General features: G+C 51.2%; 1 protein-coding gene across 10 annotated transcripts in view; it reads left to right on the top strand.

Moving 5' to 3' along the window:
• The window catches only part of LOC149347802 (uncharacterized), a 166,169-nt gene that overhangs the window by 94,309 nt on the left and 45,787 nt on the right, over window positions 1–26,073 (top strand). Inside the window, exons 1-4 of one of the 10 annotated variants that reach the window (XM_089587465.1) lie at window positions 8,678–8,966; window positions 16,394–16,569; window positions 20,145–20,235; window positions 24,348–24,480. The exons of 4 other annotated variants lie outside the window; for them this stretch is intronic. In XM_089587465.1, coding sequence (XP_089443591.1) covers window positions 24,449–24,480 — 32 coding nt within the window. In that variant the 5' untranslated portion in view covers window positions 8,678–8,966; window positions 16,394–16,569; window positions 20,145–20,235; window positions 24,348–24,448. Of the gene's footprint in view, window positions 1–8,677; window positions 8,967–12,726; window positions 13,130–16,393; window positions 16,570–20,144; window positions 20,236–24,347; window positions 24,481–26,073 lie in introns of those variants that run through there. 5 more of the 10 variants (XM_089587464.1, XM_089587467.1, XM_089587466.1 and 2 more) reach the window with 5 other exon arrangements.

The raw sequence follows: 26,073 nt of genomic DNA, 5'->3' as shown, positions 1-26,073 counted from the left end.
TCTTGGTGTTCAGCGTCGGCAAACTGACGTAGGACTCCGTGAAAAACTTGTAGCTCCGTACTCGGTGGCTTTCGGAAAGTGGTTTGGACGCGTAGTAAGTGTCTGCGAAGTCACTTAGAAACTTGGGAAGCAGAAACACGTCGACTGACCATTCAGTCATGTTTACAGGCTCAAGTGACCGTAAATAAGATTTTCGAGCCAGCACAGCAGTAAGGAAGCTAACGCAGGGCACGCCTAAATCCAGACAGCAGAGGCGGAACGAGCTTCTGTCATCCTCCAACATGGCGCATTTCCACTGGTTCTTCTTTTCTCCAATAGATGGCAGCAATTTTGCATAAGGTCTTAGAGGCGGAACGCATATTAAGCCAGTCTCTAGGGCGATAGCAGTGCACGTCAAAGAACTTCGGGCGGTCGAAATTAATCCGCAACCCTTGACTGCTGCGAACTTTTGACTGCCTTTTTTAACCCTCCACCATTCTCACGCCGCGCTTTTGAAGCATCCTTTATGGCAGGGTTTTACCTGGCATAGCGACTCAGGCCATGAGGGGCGCCGTACTGAAGGGGTCCGTAAATTTCTATGATCTGGGGTTATTTACCGTGGAATGACGTCGCGCAGTATACGGTCCTCTAGAATTTCACCTCAATCGAAACTCGACTGCCGCGGCCGGGATCCAACCCGCCTCTTTAGCGCTTAACAGCCCCGGGTGGTCTAATACGAAACCCTCTAGTGCCAGTGCAATTTACCTCAAACAGCGTGTGTTGCGTTGCTTCAGGACGTTAATCCCGACACTGCAGTTTTTTACATGGCACGTCTTTGGTGCCCATTTCTGCGTTTCGCGGCGTTGCCGTTGTCCGTTGTAACCAGCAGCGGACACCTTTGTCGCGCGGCCATCACCAATGAGGTGCCGCTGTCTGAGGCGGAGTTCCCGGGTTCGAACCCGGCTGCGGCGGCCACGTTTTGATGAACGCCAAATTGTGCTGTACGATGTCAATGCACGTTAAAAATGCCCAGGTGGCTGACCGCCCACTACGGCACCCTCTTCCTTTCTTTCTCTCTCATTCCCTCGTTTATCCCTACGGTTACAGCACCGTTTAGGGGAGGCGCTAGCGTCGGTGACGGGAGCGGTCGCATACCGCGTCGGCTCCGTGACAAATCGCAATCAATTGCGATACACCAACTTTTTCCCCTGCAAGCCTGGTATTATCGTCGCCAGGAACCTCAGAGGCACCCGTCTAACCACGTTTGTTAAGGTGGGGCCAGTTTTTGACCACTTGTCGGTCATTTGAAGCTTTCGTCACGCCGCGGTGGTGCTAAGCCTAACGGCGCCGGGGCCTGCGATGGCCCCGGTCGGGGATCCCTCGGCTCTGGCGGCTCCAAATCAAGTCACCGGATACGACCCGCAGTCATTGCAGATCGTAACAATGGATACCCATCAATCCGAGGATACGACTCAAGGCGAAGATCAACCGAGGACGACTACCTACAAGATATGGTTCGCGTCTGGCGCGGAAAGAAGAACGCGGCAGCGGCAGCGAGGGACGCTGGTGCTGATGCCACCCAGCAACAGGCACCGGCTAGCTCTGCGCATACGCAGGGCGGAAGTGCGCTGAACGCAGCCTCGAAGCGCTCCAAGCAACTCCGGTGGCGGCCGCACAACACGCCGCGCATTGAAAAAGATGACATCGTTGTGGTGCTGAAACCAAGAAACACGGTCGACCTCAAGGCAACGTTTGGTCCTGGACAAGCCGGCGCTGCAGTCCGCAGCATCCTCGGGGACGACGCAAATGCTGGACTTGCGGTGTGGCCCGTTTGGGACCAAAACGTCCTTGTATGTCCACTGAAATCAGTCGACGCCGCGGAGAAGCTACTCCGGGATATTGTGCTGCGGGTAGGGGAACGCGAGCTACCGTTCCGGGGACACCCTAAACTCTCCGGTGCGTTCTGTCGAGGCGTCGTGACTGTTTCGCCAGACGAAACGTTTGAAAGCGTTAAAAGAAAACTCAGTGCGGAACAAAATGTGGTGTCTGTGCGCAAGCTAGGGGGAACCCCGGTTGCGGTGATCACCTTCGCGGGGACTAAGGTGCCACGGACGGTGTTGTACAGCTACGAACGGCTCCCTGTCGCCTGTACAAGAAAACAGTGCCAGCATGCCACCGCTGTGGCACAGTGGGCCATCGGGCCGATGCGTGCCCGCGACCGCAGCCGGGACGCTGCAAACGCTGCGGAGTGCAGGTTCCCGATGCCACTCCTGACGGCCTGGCGGAACATGACTGTTCCGAGCTGCCTCATCTGCGGAGGCGGCCACCCTACCGGAGCTCCTGGCTGTGCTGGGCGGTTCCGGAAAGCCATCAAACCGAGCTCCCCATCCGGATCGAAACCGAAGACAAAGGCGGAGCCCAAGCAGGCTCCTCCGCCCAAGGCCAAGAAAGCGCCAGCCGATCAGGAAATCAAGGCCAAACCCGGCACATCGAAACTTTTCAAGTCCGCGACCCAGGCGGTGCCCCCGGTCTTCAACGCCAGGGACTTCCCGCCCTTGGCACCCGTGCAATCACAGGTGAGCAGTTGGAGTAGGACAGTCTCTGGGCCCCCTACCCGTCCCTTCCCTACCGAAACCGCCCTACAGCAGCAGGTAGAGGAGCTCAGGCGCCAGAACCAAATTCTAGCGCGCAAAATTCAGGAATTAGAGCCCAAACAGGCCGGGTCATCTGAACCAATGCAAGAAGCTGAGCCAGATGACGAGGATGACGGATCATCCGTAACATCTTGCCTCACTAGCGTCTCGCGGCAGAGCGGGGACACGGTAGTTGGATCAGCTGGTCGCGTCGCCGGCCTAGAGGCACTGCAGCGCCAAACCGAGCAACTGGAGGAGCAAGTGGCGGCCCTACCGAATCAAATCATGCCAGCAGTCCGCGAGTCCTTCCAGGACATGTTCAAGGCAGCATTAACGCAAGCACTTCCCGACCTTATGGCCCAGGTCACTGACTCGGTCCTTAAAGCCGTGCAGCCCTGGGTCAGCACCCAAATTCTAAACGCCACTAGCTCCGATTCCCCTCACCTCAAACGTAAGACAGCCTCCCGCCAGGCAGAGAAGGAACACGGTTCAGGCTTGGCAGCTGTTGGGTCGGTGCGGCCCCTCGCTGGGGTTGCGCTGGCTCCCGGCCAGAGCTAGACTGCTCCCCCGTAAATAAATAGAACAAGATGGCTAGCACATCTAATAGGAATGATAAAAACCTTGAAAAATTCCAAATCATGCAATGGAACTGCAGGGGGTTCAGGGCTTGGAGAAAACGGTCACACCTCCAGCTCTACCTGCAGTCCCTAGGTGACATGCCGGCACTCGTTGCCCTGCAGGAGCCCTGCATAGACGCTAAATTATCAGGTTACAGCACCTTTCAGGGGGGCCCCTCTACGTGCATCCTGGTGAATAAGGCTTACACCGGGGTTCAGGCCGACTTAGACTTGAGTACCGAGCAAGAATATACAATGGTCCGGGTACTGCCTCTCAGACGCCGCGACCCGTCAATACATATCCTCAACATATACTGCCCTCCGCATAAGCCGCGCGTAACTTTTAATGAAATCTTCCTTCGCGCGATAAAAATGGCAGCCAAAGAGCCACTAATGATCGTTGGAGACTTCAATGCTCCCAGCCTTCATTGGGGCTACCACTTCGAACAGGCAAGAGGACGTAAGCTGGCGGAGCTCATCTCCACCTCAGCCTCGCGTTGCTCACGGACCCGGCGTATCCTACCCGAGTGGGGAATTCGGTAACCCGCGACACGTGTCCAGACCTTTCTCTCGTTAAAAATGCTAGAGCGGCTGCTTGGGAGAACTTCGGAGATTCTCTAGGCAGCGATCACCTCCTTCTCCGGATTACACTCATGGCAAGGCAGCGCGCAAAAAATGGGGTCAGGCCAAGCTGACCGATTGGCACAAATTCCGAAATCACACTATCCCTCCCGTACTATTTTCCGGCGGCTACGCGGAGTGGGCTAACCACATATACAACATTTAGAAACAACACGTCACAACACTACAAACCACCGAAGAGATCCCCGCAGTGGACACCCACCTCCTGCATTTGTGGGAGGCGCGCCGGAGATTAACTAAACGGTGGAAAAAGCAGAAAACTAATCGCAAATTACGCGACCGCATAGTCAAACTCACAGAGCAAGCTGCAGCGTATGCTGCCGAACTCTCAGATTCAAATTGGATAGCACGCTGCGACGCCGCAGCTCATCAGATGAGCTCGAAGGGGACGTGGCGTCTCTTTCGCAGTCTAATCGACCCCTCTCAAACGAGACGGGAGACGCAAAAGCAGCTCCGGCGGGCTCTGCAGGGGTATCAAGGTACGACGGCGCAACTTGCGGACACTCTGTGCGACAGATAACTTAGTCGTACGGAGGACCCGCCTGGGCCTGAGTACATGTACTCTGGCAGGCCTAATGAAACACTTGATGCCCCTTTTGAGTTGCACGACCTTAAGGCGGCCTTAGCAAAAATGCGCCGGGGTACGGCTCCGGGACGGGATCACATAACAGTGAACCTGTTGGCGAACCTACCGGACTCAGCCTACCTCCATTTATTAGAATACATCAACCAGATCTGGGACGGGTGTCCACTCCCTCCCGAGTGGAAAACGTCACTTGTGACGTTTATCCCTAAAACAGGTAAGGCCGTGAATACGGACAACCTGAGGCCCATATCACTGACCTCATGTGCGGGCAAGCTTATGAAGACGATGGTTCGGGATCGCCTCTCTCCATACCTGGAGAGTAAGGGCTTCTTTGCAGTCATCATTTTCGGGTTTCGCCCCCACATGTCTGCACAGGATGTCCTTCTCCAGCTGCACAGGGATGTAATACGACCCACAACTATGAAACACAGTGACAAAGCCATCCTCGCCCTTGATCTGAAAGGGGCTTTCGACAATGTTAAACACGGAAGCATCCTGGCCAACTTGAGTTCTACCGCTTTTGGGGCTAGGGCCTACGCGTATGTAAGAGATTTCTTGACTAATCGCCAGGCCTTTCTTCGGATTGAGGGCGAGGAATACGGCCTTCTACATGATGGGAACACGGGGTACCCCTCAGGGAGCGGGGTTATCACCGCTCCTGTTCAACATAGCTATGATGCACCTCCCAAGCCAACTGGCCCGGGTGGAAGGCATTCAACACGCGTTATATGCAGACGACATTACAATTTGGACCACTGAGGGGAGCCTTGGGGACATGGAGGCCCGCCTTCAGCAGGCCGCTTCCATAGTCGATGCGTATGCTATTGACTGTGGGCTCCAATGTGCTCCAGCGAAATCAGAGCTTTTGCATGTCAGAGCGAACACAAAGGATAGGACAGCAATTCATATCTCTCTGTCAGGAGGTCTTATTAGAGAGGTGGAGGAGCTCCGTATTCTGGGCATTTTCATTCACCACAGACTCAGACCGGACTCCACCATTCTGAAACTCAAGAGAGTAGGCGAACAGGTAGGGCGCATGATCCGCCGCGTTTCCAACAAGCGGGGCGGTCTGCGGGGCAGGGACGCGCTTCGGCTCGTCTATGCCTTCGTGACTAGCCGGATCCTCTACGCCGTGCCATATCTCCGCACTACTAAGCAAGACGAGGCGCGAATAGGCGCCGTCATCCGCAAGGCAACTAAGCGAGCCCTGGATCTCCCGGTGGCTACCTGTAATGCCAAACTCAAGGCATTGGGGGTGCTAAACTCCTACCAGGAGCTGCGGGAGGCCCACCCCGTGAACTAATACACGCGGCTCATGCAGACGGCCCCTGGGCGCCGCCTGCTAAACCGCTTACACATCCAACACGACTGCACTCCAGAGGAGGCGGAGCGTATCCAAGGACTGTGGCGCCATATGCTCTGGGTATCCCCGCTCCTCCGTAACATGGACACCGACATGCACGTAAACAGGCGACAAGCGCGGGCTCGGGCTCTTGAGAGACAACACGGCTCCCGACTTGGTGTATATTATGTAGACGTAGCAGGCCCATCGCCCACGGGATTTTACACGGCCGCTGTCGTTCACCAGGAAATGCACGTTGATGGACTCTCTTTTCGAGCCCCGAATTCAATGCGAGCCGAGGAAGTAGCGATAGCGCTTGCTGCCGCCCACGCCAATTCGAGAATCATCATTACGGACTCCCGAAAAGCATGTGATCAGTACTTGGCAGGGGAGATCTTCCCCTTAGCTGCTTGTATTCTAAGACGGACTGCCACTGATCCAACACCCAAAAGAATCATTGGGGCTCCTGGCCACCAGGGCTTACGAGGTAATGAGGCCGCTGACGCGGCTGCCCTAGCGCTTACTCACCGGGCTCCTCATCCCAGCTCTTCTGGCTCGGAGACTAACCAGCCGCTGCTGCGATTCAAGGAAATTATAACGCATTATAGCGACATCCACCGTCTTTTCCCGGCCCCTGCAAAGGGGCTGGGTAAGACGGAGGAGCGAACTTTAAGGCGCCTGCAGACAGGTACTCTACTCTGTCCTGCAATCTTAAAACATTACGATCCTAACACGGATGGGCGATGCCCATGCTGTGGGGAGACCTGTGATATCTTCCACATGGTGTGGGCATGCACTCAAAATCCCCACCTCCCCCCTTCCCCTACCCCTTCCAGAGAGGCATGGGAGACTGCCCTTCTCAACTGCTGCTCGCTTGAGTCCCAAAGGGCTCTGGTGAAACGGGTTAGAGACGGGGCATTGTCATGCGGTGTCCCGGACTAGGGACGCCGACCATGTAGCGGGGCCACTCTGTGGCTCCCAAACTCTATTTCAGTAATTAAAAGTTGACACCACCACCACCACCGTTTAGATGTCCACCGAGGCGCGATGGTCAATGCGCCGTTTCCTTTCCTCAAAAAAAGAAACAAAAAAATTACCGACGATTACGTTACTTCCTAATGCGAAATTTGAGCGCAGCAAATAAGCTGTTTCACCTTTTCGATAGATTGCGGCAAAGAAATCGAGCAACACATCTATGCGCTATCACAGATTTTTTTTTATTTTTCACACGTATTCCTTTAACAAAGACTCCACTAACAGTTCTTGACAGTCATGAAGGAAGCTTTGTGGTCGGAGAAATAGAGTGATATATGTTCGAATTGGTACACCAATGCTTGATTCTCAAAGACGAGATCTAAACAAGTCCCTCGCGAGGTTGTCACAGCCGTGGGACGCGTTACGAGCGAGAGGAACGGGATGTTCTCCCGCATAAGTGTTAGGAAATTGCTGTTTGTCTTTATGTCAACATTAAAGTCCCCCACTACTAACATCGGTGTGGATCGATGGACGGTTAATGCGAGTTGCAGGAAGTGCACGACGTCTTTCGTGAGTACGGTAGGGGCGAAGTAGGCAGCTACTACCAGCAAGCCGTTGGGCAACTTTGCGGCGCACAGTTCGCCAACTTCATGTGACGTGCCAAACATTTCGACTGGTATTGCAGAGAGACCTGTGCGCAAGTAGATAGCGACTCCCGCCGCTCTGCTGTGGTCTCTGCGAGCACCACAGCAGTATAGGAAATCTATGATTTCGAGAGGCTCTTCGGGATCCATCCAGGTTTCAGCAAATCAAAGTACAGAGGAATGACGCAGAATGTGATCGTGGTGTACGTCCTTGGCATGTGAGGCAAGGGAGCGTACGTTAAGAATGTGGTTGTGAATGATGAATCAAGTGCTGCCAGCGAATGACGCGTCCATTGGCTGTCTGCGTGTGTTACTGATGTGGGGTTAACATGTTAAGCTTCGCCTGTAAGAGTGGAACGCGACAGCGTCTTGCAACGCTGCCAGGGAGTCCACAGAACGCCATCGCCAATTCGGCTGTACGCCTTGCTGGACGGTAAATTTATTTTTTGAGGAAAGGAAATGTATCTCTCTCGCATATCTGGGTGGACACCTGCACCTCGCCGTAAGGGAAAGGGGGAAGATGGGAGTGAACGAAGACGCCGTATTAGCTAGACGCGCCTTTGTTCATTCCAAACCATTCAGCTGGCATTACGGAGTGGCTAGCGTGCTCGTATCGCACTCCGGAGACCCTGGTTCGATTCCCCAACTCGACCAATTCCGTTCTCGGTTTTAGTGATTTATGCGGTCTAACTAGAAAGTTTAATTAGGCTATTTCCTATTTATATTATTGTATTTCTATCCATCGTGTTCTGTCATTAACCTGTCAATTGTTGGAACTGTCTAGGATGTTCGAAACAACGTATATGAAACGAGCAACGTCTTACTGAGTGGGGAAGTGCGTGGTGGTGGAGGGAACGCGGCTTCGTACTTATCTGTTTTTTTTCAGCAGCGTCTCCTTCCGCGGACGCTGTTGTCGCTGCGGCGCGCGTCTTTCTTTTCTTCTGACCTCTTCATTCTCCTCTATATTAATTAGGCTAATTGATTAATTAACTAAACTCAGTCCAACTTAGTTGCAGCATCATTATACGATCCCTTTGATTGGTTGCATGGTTACTAGCCAAAGTACAATTGGCCCCATTTGAAATTCGCGCACTGTGACGTCACGAGCATTTCGACCAATTGAAAAGCGTGACATTGGGGGCGGAGCTGGTTACGAGGCCGACGACGACGCGAAACCCAGGAACGGACGCCAAAGAGCTGCGCTCTAAAAAATATAGCAGTGGTCTCGTGACTAATGACGAAGATATCGACGCGAGGGGGAGCACGAGATCAGTGAGCGGGGAGAAGGGAGAGCGCGCGCATCAGCGTGTTGCTCTGGTGACGTGACCATGCGCCAAACACGACGTATCTCCCGCATCAGTGCAAGAGACGCAAAGTGCCCGGTGTCCGCGCCCCATACAGATCTTCATGAGAAGGCTCGGTAGGGGACACCTTGAAGTTATCGTCGGCGCTCTGGAGGCCTTCTGGCATTTTCCTGGAAGAATCGCGACCCACAGCTGGTTTCCATAGCGGCGGCCTCTGCGGGCGATCGACACTCCATAGCATAAGGTGAGGCCTGTGGTGCGCTTATACAACGCAGCGCGATGGCGTCTCCGAGGACAGGAATGGTAGTCGGGCAATTTTTTGGCCAGGCAAGGGTTCTCACGGGAAGTCTAACAAGAATTTTCAGCCGGTAATGGGGATTCTTGGCATCTTCGCAGCGGTCGTAGCGTTCTACGTTCGGCAGTCGAAGTGTTCTCTGCTCTGCCACCGCTAACAGCAAGCGTTCCCTGTCGGTTTTGTCGATGGACTATCTACATTCGAGGCTTTGCCAGTGAACGAGCCTTTCCGTGCGCGAGCCGGCTCCCGATTTGTAGGCGATATGCAACTACATACCAACCTAACTACCGGCTTCTTCCAAGCTCTTTACGTGAGCTTCGAAATGGTTCGTCTCGAGCGTAGCGTCCTGAAAGACTGGCTCGGGACACACCAAGTGTACCTCGCACAAGGTGGTCTAGCCACAGACGTGACTCACTGGCTGAAATAAACCCACCGCCGTGGCTATGTTTGCGTCTCCGACTGTTGAGCACGACGACGCAGGTACTACATACATATAACTCCTGCCATGGTGGCCGCGTTTCGACTGAGGCTGGAATACAAAAGACGCCGTATGCTGTACGCTGTCAGTGGTCGTTGCCCGGCGGGCCTATTTAATTGCATTTATTAACCCGAAATTAATCCGCAAACGTGCCTCTTCCTGGTTCTCTCCATTCGCTCCTGAATTTCATTGCCACACAGATTAGTTGAGGCGTCCACCCTGAACGCGTATATTTTTGCGAACCGCTAGCTTCCTCAGCACGCGTTGTAGACACACCCGCGTTTCTGTATGGCCTTTTTTCGTTGACATTTCGATGGCACCGAGGAGGCGACTGGAAAAATGCTCTAACGCATTTCGATGGAGGCGAAATGGACGCCCCTGTGCTGAGCGTTCCTAGCGCTTATGAGCCCCGTGTGGTATAATTAATCCGAAACCCTCCAGTGCAGTGTACCTCTAAGAGGGTGTGTTGCGTTCCTTCGGGACGTTAATCCGGACACAGGAATTTTTTTCAAGCATAAGCTTTACTACGTCCTGTTACACGTTCCGACGACTCGACCTTCAGCCGCTCCGAGGCTGCGCCGAAACCGATGACGAACGGAAGCTTCGAAAGGAAAGGAAAAGAGAATAATTGGCCCCCTGGAACAGTGGGCCCCTCAGTCGCCCTTTAAGCTACGTGGCTGTAGTGATAGATTTGCGCTGTATGCGTTGGCATTGACAATGTTGTGGCAGGAACGCGGCACTGGAGCCCTACGCCGTCGGCGTTCGTTGTGTTACTGGTGTTGGCGTTGACACCATTCTAGACTCGGATGTTTTTTGGAAAGGAAGGCGCATAGCTGGCTTCCTAGATCAATGGACGCCGCAAAACGTTTTCAAGTAAACATGGCGGTGGTGAGAGGTAGATAAGGGCTCCATGCGTTAACGCTAACGACGTTGTGGCAGACAAGTGGCACTGTGGGAATAGGCCGCAGCGTTCATTAGGTGAGTAAACTCGCGATCAGCTATTGACTGCCACCTGCCAGGGTGGCAGGGTGGGCGCGCTGTCTATGCAGTGTCCGTAACGCACTTAACGTTACTGATGCCAAGGCCATTCTAGTTGCCCGTGTACTACGCCTTAGCTTTCGCTTTCTAACCAGGATCAACATTAGTTAAACCGCAGCTATTAAGGCGAAAGCCTTTAATGGTTAATTCTTCCGTCTGTCCGCCGGCTTTACATCCAGTGCCTGGGGTGACTCATCACTCCCACTTCCTCCCATCCTCTACAAACAGAAGACGGGTGTTCACCGAAATGTGTGTCAGCTACTGCGTAATTTCCTTTCCTCAAATACAATTTTCCGTCCCCTCTTTCACTTTCATCTTTCACTCCCAGTTCTTGCCTTCCTATGCCGTGCGGGTGTCCACCGAGATAACAAAGAATTACTGCACCAATTCCTTTCCTCAAAAAGCTTCGCGTTCAGAGGTGCTTCCAAGCGGCAAGGCATCCCGCCGAATGGGTGGTGGCGTTCTGTTCCGTGGACTCCCTGGCAGCGCTACAACACCCTTTCGCGTTCCACTCCTAAAGGCGAAGCTTACTAATCAGCAGTTAATTAGTGTTCTGTCATTAATCAACAATAGCCTTTAAATAGTAATTACACATTAATCATTATCTGTGATATCATCCAGAGGTGACGTCACCAGTGCCACAGAGGCATTCAAAGTCGTGCGAAAAACCTTTCGATCCCGGCCGCGGCGGCCGAATTTCGATGGAGGCAACATTCTAGAGGCCCGTGTACTGTGCAATGTCAGTGCACGTTAAAGAACTCTAGGTGGTCGAAATTTTCGGAGACCTTCACTACGGCGTCCCTCATAGCCTGAGTTGCTTAGGGACGTTAAACCCCAACAAACCAACCAACCTTTCGCCTCTACGCACTTTAGACAGTTAAAATGCCACCTGAATTTTTTTCGCCTGTCACTCGCTGTAGTACGTCGTACGTACCACGTGTACATGTCCTCCTACCAGTATCGTTTACGGCAGGGTTTTACCCCGCAATATGCGTCAGGCTATGAGGGACGCCGGAGTGAAGGGCTCCGGAAATTTCTACCATCTGGGGTTCTTTATCATGGAACTACATCGCGCAGTACACGGTCATCTAGAATTTCACCTCCATGGAAATTCAACCGCCCCGGTCGGGATCTAACCAGCGTCTTTCGCGAATGAAGCCCAGCGCCATAACCAGTGAGGCACCGTGGCGGCTGAGGGTGCTCGACTACTGAGCCGAGGTCAAAGGGTTCGAACCCGGCCGCGGCGGCCGCGTTTTGGTGAAAGCGAAATGCAAGAGGCGCTCATGTGCTGTGCGATGTATATGCACGTTAAAGATCCCCAGGTGGTCGAAATTATTCCGGACCACTCCCTCCCTCACTATGGCACATCTTTCTTCCTTTCTCTCTCACTCTGTCGGTTATCCCTTTCGTTACGGCGCAGTTCAAATGTCCACCGAGATGCTAATTACCACGCAGTTTCCTTCCATAAAAAAATTAGCAGTGGCTTCGCTCTGCTATGCCAGGATATACGTAGCATGAGGTGAGAGCGAGGTGTCCACATTTTGGTGGACTCTTGAGCCTGAGGGAAGTCGCATAACTGCCCTCTCGGAACAGTGGACACCTCAACCGTGCTTTAAGCTAAGTGGCGGTAGCGACAGGTGTGCGCTTCATGCATTGACAACGTTGGGCCAGAAACGCGGAGCTGAAGCCATAGACCGTCGGCGTTCGTTGTGTTCATTGGCGTTGGCGATGACAGCGTTTCACACTCTGGTCATTTTAAGGTAAGAAAGTGCGCATAATGGCTCCCTGCGTCAATGGACGCATGAATCGTGCTTATAGGTGCGTGGGGTGATGAGAGTGAGGTGTGGGCTGCAGGCGTTGACAAGGGTTGGCCAGAAACGCGGCGATGAAGCCATGGGTCGTCGGCGTTCATTGTGTTCATTGGCGTTGGCGTTGACAACGTTTTAAACTCCGGTTACTTTAACCCTGCGCGGTGGCTCAGTGGTTAAGGTGCTCGGCTGCTGACCCGAAAAACGTGGGTTCGATCCCGGCCGCGGCGGCTGAATTTCCGTGAAGGCGAAATTCTAGATGCCCGTGTACTGTGCGATGTCAGTGCACGTTAAAGAAACCCAGGTGGTCGAAATTATTCCAGAGGCCCCCCCCCCCCCCCCCCGTTCACTACGGCACCCCTTTCTCATTTCTCTCTCATGCGGTTCTCTCTCGTTAGGGCGCAGTCCACCGAGATTTGACAGTTACTGCGCCGTTTCCTTTCGTAAAAAAAAAAAAATCAGAGGTCTCGTGACAAATGATGATATCGACGCCAGGGGGAGCACGAGACCAGTGAGCGGAAAGAAGGGAGAGCGCGTGCGTGTGCGTGAGTGGCTCTGGTGACGTGCCCTTTGCGACCTACACGACGTGTCTCCGGCTTCAGTGCAAGAGATACAGAGTGCCCGGTCTCCATGCCCCAGACAAGGTCTTCATGAAAAGGCTCAGTAGGGGACTCCTTGAAGTTATCGTCGGCGGTTTGGTCCTTCAGTAATTTTCCTGGAAGAATCGTGACCGACAGCTGGTTTTCGCAGCGGAGCCTCTCCGGACGATCGACACGTCATACCATAAGGTGAGGCATGTGGCCCACTTATATAATGCGAAGCGATGCGTCTCCGAGGACAGCGAGGGTAGTCAGTTAAATGTTTATCCAGACAAGGTTTCGGCCGGTAATGGGGATTCTGGGAATCTTCGCAGCGGCCGTAGCGTTCTACGTTCGGCAGTCGAAGCGTTCTCTGCTTTGCCATCGCCAACTGCAAGCGTTCCCTGTCGGATTTGTCGATAGGCTATCTACATTCGAGGGTTTGCCAGTGAATTAGCCTTTGCGTGCAGGAGCCGCTTCCCGATTTCTAGGCGATATGTAACTACATACGAAACTAACTGCCTGCTTCTTCCAAGCTCTTGAGTTTTGAAACGGGTTCGTCCCGAGCGTAGCGTCCTGGAAGTGGCTCGGGACAGAACAATTCTACCTCGCACGAGGCCTTTGAGCCACACTCTTTGCCGCGGTGGTGACTCACTGGCTGAACTAAACCCACCACAGTGGCTTTGTGTTTGCGTGTTCGACTGCTGGGCAGTACGACGCAGGTTCAGTTCCTGTCACGGCTGCCGCGTTTCGATTCGGAGGCAATGCCGAAGACGCCGTATGATGTGGGCTGTCACTGCTCCTTAAAGGTTTTTATCGGTTTATTGAGTTTTAGCGTTCGATACCAACTCAGGCTATGAGAGACGCCGTAGTGAAGGGCTCCGGAAATTTCGACCACCTCGGGTTCTTTAACGTGCACTGACATCGCACAGTACACGGGCCTCTAGAATTTCGCCTCCATCGATATTCGGCCGCCGCGGCCGGGATCGAACGTTAAAGGAATGCACGGGAGGGGCGCATTGATTGCATTTATTAATCCGATATTAATCAGAGGCGCTTATTTCTTTCCCTTCATTATAGCTCCTCCGTTCCATTGCCACAGGGATTAGTTCAGGGGTCGACCCACCCTGAACGCGTATTTTACGTGAACCAATTGCTGTTATTTTAAAGGCGAAAGCCTTTAATGCCTCATGCTGTCGTTAGCAATCCGTGTCAGCAGCCGTGTCTGCGTCCGTGTCGGCAGCCGTGCCGACAGACTGTTACTGCGTAATTTCCTTTCCTCAAATACAATTTTCAGTTTCTTCATTACGGCCCCTATTTATTCTTTCACTGTCACTTCCTCCCTTCCTGTACGGTGCGGTTCGAGTGTCCACCGAGATGACATTTCCTTGACATTTCCATGACATTTCCTTGTCAGCGTTGCGTTCAAAGGGCAACGCATGGCGCCGAACGGATGGTGGCGTTCCGTGGACTCCCTGGCAGCATTACGCTGAGTAGCATGCCAGCGATTTTTAAACGCCGGCTAAATTCTCTGTATTTCATTAGTCTCTCTCTCTCTACAACACGCTGTCGCGTTTCACTCCTAAAGGCGAAGCTTAAGCGCCATTAATTAGCAGTCAATTAGTGCTGAGTGATTAAGCAGTAATGAATCGTTAATTAATAATTTGTCATTACTTCGTCATCAATTATGTGTAACATCATCCAGTGGTGATGTCACCAGTGTCACATAGATAAAGCGGTGCGGAAAACGCTTCCGCCTCTAGGTACTTAACTCAAAGTGCCCCTGAATTTTTTTATTCTACAGGAACCCCACCCCTTCTTCTCACTTTCTTGAAGAGCACTTCAGCACGTGTTTTAGACACACCCACGTTTATGTGTGTGCTTTTTTTCGCTGCCGTTTGGGTGGCACTGAGGAGGCAACTTGATTTTTTTGTGGCAACCGCATTTTCGTGGAGGCGAAGTGGACGCCCGTGTGTCCCGTTAGTACTTAATCGTACCTCATAGTGCATGTGTCGCTACCAGACATTAAACCCGACATTATAATTTTTTTATCTCATTACCACGGCAGTCTGTTTCTTCATGGAGCATCCCAAAAATATGGGCGCATTTTTTCCTCGAACGGGGACCGCGTACAGGGAACCTGTGCTGTCCAGCCTGGGCTGCGGATAACCAGTGTCACATGTTCACCGAGATGCGACAGTTACTTCGCCGTTTCCTTGCCTCAAAAAAAAAACAACAAAAAAACAGCTGAGGTCTCGTGACAAATGACGTAGACCCTTGCACCTTTCCACGCCTTGCTGGCAGGAACACTGCTGCCGCCGTGGCAAGAGGAGTTTGAGACAAGATAATGAAACCTTAAATATAGAGGGTCAGCAGATGCCAGGCAGCTGTCCCTCCGCTTTTCTGCGTCCAGCCAACCGAAGACGATCTCTCAGCTGGCGGTTCTAGAGTTACAGGCTTAGGCGTGGATGCCGCTGCCTCGCGCTTCTAGCTTCCAATCGACGGCGAAAAATCTGTCACTGACCCTCAGTAATGTGTTTGTGCCGGAGACGGGGGCGCGTCGCAAACCTTCTATATACATGGCGTGCCGATATGCAACCGTTGTAGCGGAATAGGTGGCAGCATAGAACGCTTCGCAGAAGAGCCGCTGTATCTGCAGGACCCGTGCGGCGCCATCCAGGAAGGATTATACCCACTTAGCCGTAATTTTCTTCATCGGCCTTAGCGCTGCTGCCCGCAGCCTCGATCCTCGCGTCAATGTGCGGCTGCATACAACCACCGTTGCCGATCAGGTGAGGTGCTGGGTTCTTGTATTGCAAAACCCTTCTACCTTTCTACGTCTTGCTGGCACGAGCACTGCTGCCGCCGTGCAGAATGACCATATCAGGCACGAAGCGCCATCACGGATTACCAGTATTCGGGCCTTAAACCTCTTGGTGTAAGCACGTATCGTCGCCTGTGCTTCAGGAGACCATGACGACCGGCACTGTAAATTCTAAAATTTGGAAGTCGTGTAACACTTGCTTTGAATGTGAAAGCATGATTTGTAGCTTGATTTTTTCTTTTCTAATTGCCATTATCATACAGTCGTAGGGCAACACATACAATAGGTTGTTTTGTTCTCCAAACCGAAGCGCGATTTTGTTGCCTATGAGCTGCGGGCTCGCCTCACAGTCTGAGAGTCCATGGTTCATGTCCCCGCACCTACGGAAGATCGCTCTTTTTTGATACCGCGGGGACACCTGGGATTTTTCGGGCCACTGATGCAGGGCTACGCCGACAGCGGGTTTTGTTGCCGATGAGGCGTATAGTAATGCTTTCGCATTAATAGTGGACGAAGTTTACAGAATGGCAGTGTCCAAATCAAACCCTACGGCATTGCTCCAAGAAGACGAACGCAGGGACTTGACATTGCCAGCGAAGGGCAATCTGTCTCATGATCGTTGCTGACCGCGATTTCTTGTTAACCTGCAGGCGGCTGATCCCGTCTCTCGCCACGCCAGGCTCGTGCGATCCCAGCGTCGCTGAAGTATGCGGAGGAATCTGGAGGCTGAACAACCGCAGTGAGCGTCTGCAGCGCTTTCGCCGCGTGGGTGTCAGCTGCATCGACGCACCAGCCTTTCAGCGGAGAGAGTGCGGGGACAGAACAGGTATGTACCCTCTGAGGAAGGAGACCGCCACCAGCGTTGCGCTGAAGTTGATGCACTGGCCCTGCACTGTATGGGTGTGCTTCCTTTAGGATTGGAACGCAACAGCGCGTTTCAGTGCTGCCAGGGAGTCCACGGAACGACATCGCCCGTTCGGCACGACGCCTTCCCTTTGGAAACACCTCTGAACGTAACGCATTTTTGTGGAAAGAAACTGGCTCAGTAATTTTCTCACACACCTCGGTGGACACCCGAACCGCACCGTATGGGAATGGAGGCAGGTGGGAAAGAAAGGAAGATGTACCGTAACTCTTAGCAATAATAGTTCAGGAGCTTACTTGTTGGTGCACCTTTGCTGAACAAATTATTAATGAAAATTTGATTTGAGGAAAGGAAAGAATGTAGTAACTGTCTCGCATATCTCGGTCAATACCCACAACCTCCGATTATAGGTCGCCGGTTCGAATTCCTGCCGCAAGCTGTGCTCAAACTTTGCCTGTAAGTTTATGCTGCACGAAGCGCTGAATCGTATCACAACGTCTGTAGCATTCTACAGCAAACTGGTGGCATAAGATTTTTTCTTACGCAGATTTTTTTTCCGTCCGTACGGCGTTACATTCAGCCCCCGGGGTGACTCATCGACGATAACGGGTGTCCACCGAGATGTGTGTGAGTTACTGCGTAATTTCCTTTCGTCAAATACAATTTTCATTTTCTTCATTACGTCCCCTCTTTCTCTTTCTTCTTTCACTCCCACTTCCTGCCTTCCTGTACGGTGCACTTCCGATGTCCACCGAGTACAGGGAATTATTGCGCCATTTTCTTTGTTAAAAAAGCATTGCGTTCAAAGGGCAAGGCATCGCGCCGAACGGGTGATGGCGTTCCGTGGACTCCCTGGCAGCGCTACAACACGCTGTCGCGTTCCACTCCTAAAGGCGAAGATTAAGCGTAATTAATTAGCCGTTGATTAGTATTACGCCGTTAATTGAAAATTAGCCATTAATTATAAAATTTGTCATTATGTGTGACGGCATCCAGTGTTGACATCAGCAGTGCCACAAAGGCAGTCAACGTGGTGCGGAAAACGCTTTCGCCTCTACGCACTTTAGACAGTCAAAGTACCCCCTGAATTTTTTAAGCCTCTGAATCGCCCCCAGCTAGGGGAGCGAGCAACACCTCCTTGTGGCAAGTGGTCCGATTTTATGCTATCCGTGACGCGTGATCATGGCGACCTTTTCATGAGTTTCGGTTAGAAAAATTTTGCGAGCGTTCCCTAAAGCACTCGCTTATCTTACAAATCCTATCTTCCGTTCTTAAGTTCCCATGCTACGCATCACGACCGGCTTTATTACTCTGCGTCTTAGGGATAAGGGAGAGAGTAAAAATTTGGGGGGGGGGGGGCTTTTCGCTAACCTAAAGTGCGGTTAGCGATATTCCTGTACTGCGTTCTTTCTGTACGCTCTCTACCCAGATTTTATGTCTGTCTTGCGGTATGTTTGTATCACATTTTATATGAGCAAGTTACTGGAATGCCAACTTCTGGCAAGCCGTGTCCAGATTCGACGCAATGTATGAGTTCCGTCGAAGATGCGCTCGATCTTGTTCGAGGGACGCTCAATGGATGGATGGTTGGATAGGAGCGTCCCCTTTGAAACGGGGTGGTGGCGATTGCCACCATACTCGCATCTGTACATGCAGCGCCCCCTGCTGTGCTCCTCGCGCTCTACCTCCTCTAGCTGCCACCCTGCTCCCACCAGATGTGTGCAATAAAGCCGGTCGTGCTACGCATAGTAGATGCGGGTGTGAACGCCAAGCAATTGCACACATCTGGTGGGAGCAGGGTGGCAGCTAGAGGAGGTAGAGCGCGAGGAGCACAGCAGGGGGCGCTGCAAGTACAGATGCGAGTATGGTGGCAATTGCCACCACCCCGTTTCAAAGGGGGCGCTCCTATCCATCCATCCATCCATTGAGCGTCCCTCGAACAAGATCGAGCGCATCTTCGCCGGAACTCATACATTGCGTCGAATCTGTACACGGCTTGCCAGAAGTTGGTATTCCAGTAACTTGCTCATATAAAATGTGATACAAACATACCGCAAGACAGACATAAAATCTGGGTAGACAGCGTACAGAAATAACGCAGTACAGGAATATCGCTAACCGCACTTTAGGTTAGCAAAGAGCCCCCCCCCCCCCCCCCCGAAATTTTTACTCTCTTGCTTACCCCTAAGACGCAGAGTTCCCTTGATAAGTGGGGCAAACACCCTTGGATGGTTAACCAACTACACAAAAGAACTAGTGAACACCCTTATGGTGTTAGTGGGTTAATGGAGAGCATAAGGGTGTTTATGAATACCCCACAAAATGCTAGCCCTGGGACACTCGGCAACAGATTTGTTAGACATTTATGCTCTACAATTTTCATGTTTTTCACGAGACGCCAATACCATGTCCACTCCCCGCGGCAGTCGATAATGCATTATTGGGTGCTAAATTAATGGCATTGTCTTGTCGACAGGGCCGCGTGCGGTGACGCCACAGCAGGAGTGCAGATCATCTCATTTTTTGAGGCACTGGCCGAAGCCAAACGTAACGTCCGTACGAACCATCAAAGCGCTGGCGGTCGAGCTTCAAGCCAACCATGAAATGGTCCTCAACAAGCAAAAGGCATTACAAGCAAAGGGTTCGCGTGAAAGACGCCAGGATCACCACATTTTCACCCTCGAGGCTGAAACCCCCCGTGAAAGACACAGAAAATGAAATTTTTTCGATTTCTACAAAACTCTGAATCACGACATCAGTATTCGGAAAAATCAAATCGCAGGGGAAACCAGCTAGCGGTCATAAGCCGCGTTATACCGTGAACTTCTAATCTTCATGTATTTCTTTCGAATGAACAGTTCTTTGTTGCCTTAGGCTTATTGCACACTCTTCGCGACGTCAAAATAGCACGTCTTGAAGCATCATGCTCAAAACAGCACAGCATAGCATACCATACCGTACAATGCTATACCATTTTTGAGACGGCGTCTTGAGAATGCTCGATAAATCAAGCTTAGTGTAGATGCCCTTAGTCGGCTAGTTTTTGAACAATTGTTTCCGGTACCGTGCATAACAGCGCAGTCAAGGATGTTGAACACAAAATATGTTCTGCGAAAGGTTCAATGCTTCGTTCAATGCTTGCGAAATTTGTTAAGTACTCAAAAATGGGCTAAAATTACAGCCGCGGGATTATTTAGGCACCTTTGGTTTTGCACAAAAACATTTTCCGCTGGTGCGCGGGCGAAAAGAAACCGGCTGACTTTGTTCCTGAAGAATACTCACTGATCACACGACCAGAATGAAATATTAAGCTGAGTAAGACATGAGTCAGTGCATGGTTTGTGCTTTTTTTTCTGTGTGCATATTTTCACGGTATTAGCGCTACTTGTTTACTTCCAGCGTACATTGAGCTGCGCAGAGACAAGGTTCGCTGAAGCGAAACGTGATTTTTATTAAACCCTGGCAGTCATTAGTAAGCTGGCCTAAGCGCTTGTAAGCGACTTAGTAAATGCAAAATCATCTTACCCTGCTTGCAGAGCATGAGCTCTCCTTGTGACGTAGTACTTCTGAGGACCCTCAGGCTACCGGCGAGTGGTGTCCAGCGGTGCCTCTGGCTGAAATGCAAGGGTGAGCTCCCAGCTATATCCTCAAATAAGTATCCAGGCTAGTTCAGTGAAACTTGCAGCTAATCAAACCACCGCGGTGGCTCAGTGGTTATGGCATTCGGCTGGTGACCCGAAAGACGCGGCTTCAATCCAGGCCGCGGCGGTCGAATTTCTTTGGAGGCGAAATTCTAGAGGCCCGTGTACTGTGCGATGTCAGTGCACGTTACAGAACCCCAGGTGGTCGAAATTTCCGGTGCCCTTCACTACGCTGTCCCTCATAGCCTGAGGCGCTTTGGGACATTAAACCCGAATAAACCAAACCTAATCTTGCATAACAGCTCGGGCAGTGGCACGTCGGTGGCCATATACAACATGTTGCGCAAATAAACACGCACCCTAGATATCCCATCTATAGTAGGATACAACTTGAAAAAACAGCAGTTGCCAACACTGGGCCGCGGTCCTCGGCGTCCTGTATTACTCCGCTGGCCAACCGCAACTGTAAACGAAATCAGGTCTTTAATCATGATTTTGTTCTCAGCACAAGTACGGGAAAGACGAAAGAGTGACACAAACAAGCGCTGATTATCAACTAGTTTTTATTGAAGAACTGAAGGGGTATTTATAGAAGCACTTATCAAACACACAAAAGTTTTCTGGAAGGCACGTGGGAGTTTAGATACCTCAATTCCCTCTCGGATAAGGCAATGGAAGGGCTGCTGATACATAAAGGGCCTTTCTGGTGAATATAAAAGGCCTCCATTATCTCGCGTGTTACCTTATCGCTGTGTCGGAACAGAATAAGCGTGTTCGTATAATCGGGTACGCATTTGCTCCCCTTGCATAGAAACCTGGCCTGGACAAGGAGGTCACCTTTTCCTCTCCTTTCTGCATGATCTTTTACATGCTTGCATTGGCAGTTGCTGCAAAGGGCGCCTGTGTGGGATAGATGTTCGTTTTTCCTCGTATTCTCATGCTCCAACAGGCGTTTTTTAATTTTTTTAAGTTTTGAAGCATGAAATGCTTTTAGCTCCCGTTGCCGGCAATGTGGTGACGACACGCCGAGACCGAGAGCCATCATCCGGGCACTGAATTCCACTCATCCGGGCTCTGAAACGAGAACATCCGGGCACCGTACGAGACTTATCGAGATTCAACGAGACTCTCTAAGCCCTTCTACGGGACCGTCATACAAGCGCCGGTTGCTCTCCAAACGAGTCACAAAAAATAACTGCTGCCGGTGTCTTCTCAATGTTTATCAAGATATCAGTCGAGCTGTGCATTTGATAATGCACGGAATTATAATTTCCGATTTCTAATAACGCGTGCAAAAATTTTAGCTCCCGTTGTCAGCAGTGTGGTGACGTCACGCCGAGACCGACCGCCAACATCAGGGCACTGAATTCCACTCATCCGGGCACTGAAACGAGAACATCCGGGCACCGTACGAGATTTAACGAGACTCTCTAAGCCCCCCTACAGAACCGGCATACAAGCGCCGGTAGCTTCACGCCGAACGGGTGGTGGCGTTCCTCCCTTCCTGCACCATGCGGTTCGGGTTTTCACAGAGATGACAGATTTACTGCGCCATTTCCTTTCCTCAAAAAGCGTTGCGTTCAAGGGGCAAGGCATCACGCCGAACGGTGGTGGCGTTCCTGCCTTTACGGGGCGGTTCGGCTGTCCACCAAGATGACAAAGAATAGGTGAGGTGCGTTTCCGCCGTCAACGCAGAGAGTCATGGGAAAATCGTCTGCTAGCTACTTCCGGTTCCAAGTTGCTCAACTGATTGCATGCATCGCCCTATTCACCGCGTAAGTTGACATCGTTTATGCGATAAATAACTCTTGGTACTAGTCACTGATTGCACTGAAGCATCGAACGAGAAGCCCGTACTACGTATCTGCATGACTGAGCGCAGAAATGGACAATCTAGAGAGGTAAGAGTATTTTTTCATGGTTGATATATGCCGGCCGCCGTAGTTCACGTCTGTTGTGCATATGCGCTGAGGGTGATTTCGTGTGCGTTTCCACATGATTAGCGCATAAGTCATTATACAGCCGTTTTTTGCGGCACTTTGGTAAACTGCAATCTGTGCAGCTGATTAGGCGACGCTCGTATTTTCCTGACAGCGTGTAGAGCCGCCAGTGTGCTAGCAGACGACCCATATATGCCACTGCGCGCGGCGCGCGTCTCAGCACATCGCATGGTGCAGTAATAAATCGCCTTGTCGCCTTTTTGTTATTCCAGATGAAGTGCAGGTGGTATTTAATGTGAGAACACGCAGGAACACGCCGCAAAGGAGAGTAGAGGCGTTAGATTATATATGCCACGCTGTGTTGTACGGAGCTGCGTGAATAAAATGAAATCATGGCTTGCCCGCGTGTTGTGGAGCAGAAATATTTTATCGAGCACTTACTGCTTTCAGTGATCCGTTGGAAATACGTTGCATGAAGTGAAGGTCACCACGTTACTTACTTCAATCGCATGTGTGATTAGCCCTGCGCTGCGCAACGTACCATATTAGAGCGAAAAGTGCGTTAGGTACCAGGCTCCCTTCGTCACCCTAAAATCACAACTGCGGCAGGCTACAAGGCGAATCAACTTGCAGACTGCTCATGAGGAGAAGTTGAATTTCTCTTTCGATGCCTTCAGTGTTATGCATTTCGATGCTTCAGAGTTATTTATCGCATAAACGATGTCAACTTACGCGGTGAATAGGGCGATGCATGCAATCAGTTGAGCAATTTGGAACCGGAAGTAGCAAGCAGACGATTTTCCCATGACTCTTTGCGTTGACGGCGGAAACGCACCTCACCTATTACTTCGCCATTTCCTTTCCTCAAACAGCCTTGCGTTCAAAGGGCAAGACATCGCGCCGAACGGGTGGTGGCGTTCCTCCCTTCCTGTACTGTGCGGTTCGGGTGTCCACCGAGATGATAGAGAATTACTACGTAATTTCCTTTCCTCAAAAAGCGTCGCGTTCGAAGGGCAAGGCGTCGCGCCGAACTGGTGGTGGCGTGGACTGCCTGGCAGCCCTACAAACACGCTGTCGCGTTCCACTCCTAAAGGCGAAGCTTAAACGTCATTAATTAGCAGTTAGTTAGTATTTAGTAATTATTCAGTAATTAGTCACTAATTAGTAATTTGTCATTACTTTGTCATCAATTATCTGTGACGTAATTGAGTGGTGACGTCACCAGTGTCACATAGACAAAGTGGCGCGGAAAACGCGTTCGCCTCTTCGCACTTTAGACAGTTTCGAACGCGCTGCATATACATTCTTGTCAGGCCTTCGTCTCGTCGTGTCCGCGTACACTTGTGTTATGCCCGTAAACATTTCATGCTTACTCTACTCTCGGTTACGGGAGAGGCAGAGATTTTTTTAATGTTTTGACTATATCAAAAAATGCACATATCAGAAGTCTAGAGCTCATATTTTTTTCTTGCGATAAGCTTCTTGGTTAGGTAACAAGAAACGTTATGCAACGGACTACTTTTTCGTCGTGGAGTAATTTTGTTCGTGTAGGCTGAATGTGGGCGGAGCTTCACTGCAGGCTTAAGTTGTCTCCGACCATAAACGAGCACATTGATCGGGCGCAGATTTCGCACAGAAATGGCATTTGGGCGGCAAAATTGTTTAATGCCACGTATGTTTGGGTTCCTTACCTGGTTCGATCAGAAGTCTGATATTCACATCGTCTGTTGCGACGACGAAGGAAATTAAACCGCTCTGTCAGCGATCGCACCGGTGGCGCCATCTCGTTTTTCGGCCGTGGAGATTCGGCACGGGAGCGGGTCGGGTTGTTTGAAGGCGCTTTTCAACTGTTTTATCGATGATCATAAGAAACGTAATTTGGCCGTACTCCACTGTATTTCTAGTCTTCGGTGGAGTCTTCATGCAGTCTGCACGGTCAACAAACGAGACGGCCCCACCGGTGCGATCGCTGACAGAACGGCTTGATTACCTTCGTCGTCGCTCTTGCACAGTGGGGTCGACCGGCCCGTGCACTCCACACGAGGATGCACCTGGAGCCTCTCGGGCCCAGGTGCGCATGCGTGGCACGGCCGCCGACAGGTGTCAATGGTGGCAGTATACGTTGTGCTAAAACTATCCGGTGTATGCGTTTTTTCAGTCCAAAGAAAACAAGGAGCCTCAGTCAACTGATGAGTCAGTCGTCGTGTGGGTGCCTGCGACGTCCTCAACGCCAGCATGCCCCTCGTCCCGACCGCGTGAATGGGGCAGGAGATGGAGAGGCGCCGCCGCAGGTGAGGGAGACTGCTGGAAGAGCACACGTTAATTGACCTTCGCATTCTATCGGAATCGCCGGTGCCTGACCATGCGTACAAACCTGCTAGCAAGCAAATCACTATTGAACGCCTGTGGCGAAAAGTGGTCGTAAAAGCCGAAAAATTACTCTAATGCACTTGTCTGCTGAAGAGCGGAAAATGCGAAGGCCTTTCTTTGCCTTTTCCTCTCTTTCTCCCTCCCGATGCGCGTTCGATGCCAGCCGAGGCGGTGCAATTTCGATGCAGGCCAAGTTCTAGAGGTCCGAATACTGTTCGAAATCAGTGCACGTAAAAGAACCACAGGTGGTCGAAATTTCCGGAGCCTTTCAGTATGGCATCTCTCATATCCTGAGTCGCTTTGGGACGTTAAATCCCCATAAACATTTTCAACCGGCTCGTGCGGCTGGATGAGGGCAAGGCTGAAGATGCGCGTAGGGCCAGGGGATCCAGGACGGCGCGCCCCGCCGAGCTCCACCGAATATTGTTGCGCATGGAATTGACTTATTATACAGATGAATACTGGGCCGGCCACGGGTAACGGACCAGCCAGCCAAGCGAACGTCCTTCGCGCGTCTTCAGCCTCGTCCTCTGTCAACTCTGTTTCTGCGTGGCGAAAAACAGTGCTCAATATATGTACTGAGTTAGAAAACTAGTCCGAAAATCTACCGTTGCCCTTTAAGGGAATGCGCATCTTTTGACTATCTTCTCATCCTTAACTTTACATAGCAAGCTGCAATAACTTTGTTATAATCCATTTAAGGGGCACAAACAGTGGCAGCCGTAACGCATTACGCGTAAGGTTACGCCATAAATAAATTGGTAAATTTGTTTTTGAGGAAAGCAACTTGTGCATTATCTGTTTCATATATTTTGGTGGACGCCTGAACCATGCCGTAAGGGAAGGGAGGAAGGTGGGAGTGAAAGAAGAAAGAGATGCCCTACTGGAGGTCTCCAGAATATTTTTGACCACCTGGGGATCTTTTTAATTTCTCATTGAGCGGTTCAAGCATCCTCACCTGCAAAGTGAGCCAGGATTGCTCCTTTTCCTCAAAACCAAGAAAGTGTTTAGACCACAAAAAAATTCTGAGGGAAACTTAAGTCTGCTTGCGTGGAGGAATGGAAAGCCTAAGTTTTCAGAGAAGGAAAGGTTTTTGAGGAAACGTAATGGTGCAATAGATCTCAAATCTATTCAGAACGCTTTAAATATCTTGAGAACGCATCATAAAACATATTAAAAGCTTTCTAAGCTGTCGTAGAGATGGCGGAAGGTGTCTAAAAAGTGCGAAATTACCGCGAGATTTAAATTACAAACGTTTTTTTAAGCTGCGCAAAAGTTGGACGCAATTATCCCACTGCCTCAAAAAGGGCTAGAGCAACTGAAGGTACATAGGTCATCGGAGCCCCTGTCACAAGCTAGCCTCAAACTTATCTCCACATCTCGGTGGACACCTCAATCGCACCTTAAGGAAAAATGTAGTCTCTGAAAGCATGCCATCGAAGGTGCATACGTAATTGACCCAAACCCCTGTGGCAAGCTAGCCTCCAACTTGACTACAAAATGAAAGCTATATG

The sequence above is a fragment of the Amblyomma mixtum genome, chromosome 4, assembly GCF_055824585.1.
Source record: "Amblyomma mixtum isolate Tamu chromosome 4, ASM5582458v1, whole genome shotgun sequence".
Classification (NCBI taxonomy): domain Eukaryota; kingdom Metazoa; phylum Arthropoda; class Arachnida; order Ixodida; family Ixodidae; genus Amblyomma; species Amblyomma mixtum.
This window is presented reverse-complemented; position numbering and strand designations above follow the sequence as displayed.